Source organism: Ursus americanus, chromosome 14 (genome assembly GCF_024610735.1).
Source record: "Ursus americanus isolate L20-20 chromosome 14, mUrsAme1.1.p, whole genome shotgun sequence".
Lineage (NCBI taxonomy): Eukaryota > Metazoa > Chordata > Mammalia > Carnivora > Ursidae > Ursus > Ursus americanus.
Genome location: NC_142140.1, coordinates 47,081,680 through 47,083,671, shown reverse-complemented (window position 1 = coordinate 47,083,671; position 1,992 = coordinate 47,081,680). Strand labels below are relative to the sequence as shown.

General features: G+C 43.6%; 1 protein-coding gene across 1 annotated transcript; it reads left to right on the top strand.

Annotated features, from left to right (window-relative positions):
- The first annotated feature begins 786 nt into the window (after positions 1-786).
- Positions 787-1,740, top strand: LOC123792322 (olfactory receptor-like protein OLF4). The gene has a single exon (XM_045797485.2). The coding sequence runs from the start codon at positions 787-789 to the stop codon at positions 1,738-1,740; it is 954 nt and encodes a 317-aa protein (XP_045653441.2).
- Positions 1,741-1,992: the final 252 nt, after the last annotated feature.

Genomic DNA, 1,992 nt, shown 5'->3' with positions numbered 1-1,992 from the left:
TATAACAAAATTAAGAAAGTTCTGCAAAATTAATAAAATGAAGGAATCCCTGTATCTTGAAGTTTCAGCTGGTGCTGGGTGACTGCTTCATTCCTCAACACACTGTCACCATCTCTCATCATTCTCCTTCTTGCTCCTTCCCCTCACCACCCTGGCTTTCTTTTGAGCCTTGGTTTTCTGAATCAAGCAGCTTCGTCAGGGACTTGGCACTGGCCATTGCCCCTGTTGGGGACACACTACCTGAGATAACCTATCTCTCTTCCTATCTCCCTCGAGGTCTTATTCACATGTCACCTTCTTTGCAGGTCTTGTATGGACATACAGTATAAAAACTGACACCCCATCAACTCCTTTATACCTGCTTTCCTTGTCTTCACAGTTCCTGTCACCTTCTGACATGTTATTTGATTATTAGTATTTGCTTATATTCTCTCTCCATCATAGGATTATAAGGATGTTGTTTATCAGCACCCTATATTCATCGCCCAAACAGTGCCTAGAACATGGTCGATACTAAGTGTGTATTCCTCACCGGAATGAAAAATATTCTCAGAAAAAAAAAAAAAAGTCTGCCTTATGCTTGGGAACAGTCTAAGGTTGAAATGGAATTTCTGATGAGAAATGGTGCTAAGGGTGCCCTAATGGGGACAAGACCACACACAAATATTAAAACTAATTTCCTGGCTCTAAAATATAAGTGGGAGAACTTATACTAGGTTACAAAAACACTTGTTTGTGTGAAATTAGCCATTTGTTTTTCTATTTCCTGGTAGTTACCTCTAACCCATGGAGCCAGGGAACCTTACAGGAGTTTCAGAGTTTCTTCTTCTGGGATTTTCAGAGGGACCAGAACTGCAGCCCCTCCTATTTGGGCTTTTCCTCTCCATGTACCTGATCACTGTATTTGGAAACCTGATCATCATCCTGGCCATCAGCTCTGACTCCCACCTCCACACCCCCATGTACTTCTTCCTGGCCAACCTGTCCTTTGTAGACATCTGTTTCACCTCCACCACCGTCCCCAGGATGCTGATAAACATCCAGACTCAGAGAAAAGTGATCACTTATGAAGCCTGCCTCACCCAGATGTGTTTTTTCCTACTCTGTGCAGAGTTAGATGACTTTATCCTGTCCGCAATGGCCTATGACCGGTATGTGGCCATCTGTCACCCCCTGCACTACACAGTCATCATGAACCCCTGGCTCTGTGGACTGCTGGTTCTGGTTTCCTGGATCATAAGCATCCTGCATGGCTTGTTACAAAGTTTACTGGTGTTGCGGCTGTCCTTCTGTCCAGAGGTGGAAATCCCCCACTTTTTCTGTGAACTCAATCAGATGATCCAACTCGCCTACTCTGATACTTTTCTTAATAACATGGTGATGTATTTTGCAGCTGTGTTGCTGGCTGGTGGTCCCTTCACTGGGATCCTTTACTCTTACTCTAAGATAGCTTCCTCCATACTTGTGATCTCAACAGCTCAGGGCAAGTATAAAGCATTTTCCACCTGTGCATCTCACCTCTCAGTTGCCTCCTTATTTTATTTTACGAGCCTAGGAGTGTACCTTAGCTCTGCTGCTACCCAGAGCTCCCATGCAAGTGCCGTGGCCTCGGTGATGTACACGGTGGTCACACCCATGCTGAACCCCTTCATCTACAGCCTGAGGAACAAAGACATTAAGGAGGCTCTGTTGAGATTCTCTGGGATGGCAGCTCTGAAAGGGTCAATTGTCCAGGGTTGAAGAAGTGACCACAATTGCAGGACCCAAGGCTGACCCAAATGTTGAGATTCTTTGATTGAATTATGGAAGTAGAGTATGCCTCTTCTAATTTTTCCCCTGAAATTTCTAATTTTTTTTATTTCTACCTCTTGTACAACATATGTAACTCAATTTAGTAAGCTTTGTCATACCTCTGATACCCAAGAGATTTTCCTTTTGTCATTTGCCTACTCTCTCAATGTTATTCCTAATCTTGGATGTGAAATATTTGGA

What these genes read in the sequence shown, in the direction of transcription:
- LOC123792322 (XM_045797485.2), top strand. Translation starts at nt 787, where the DNA reads ATGGAGCCAGGGAACCTTACAGGAGTTTCAGAGTTTCTTCTTCTGGGA.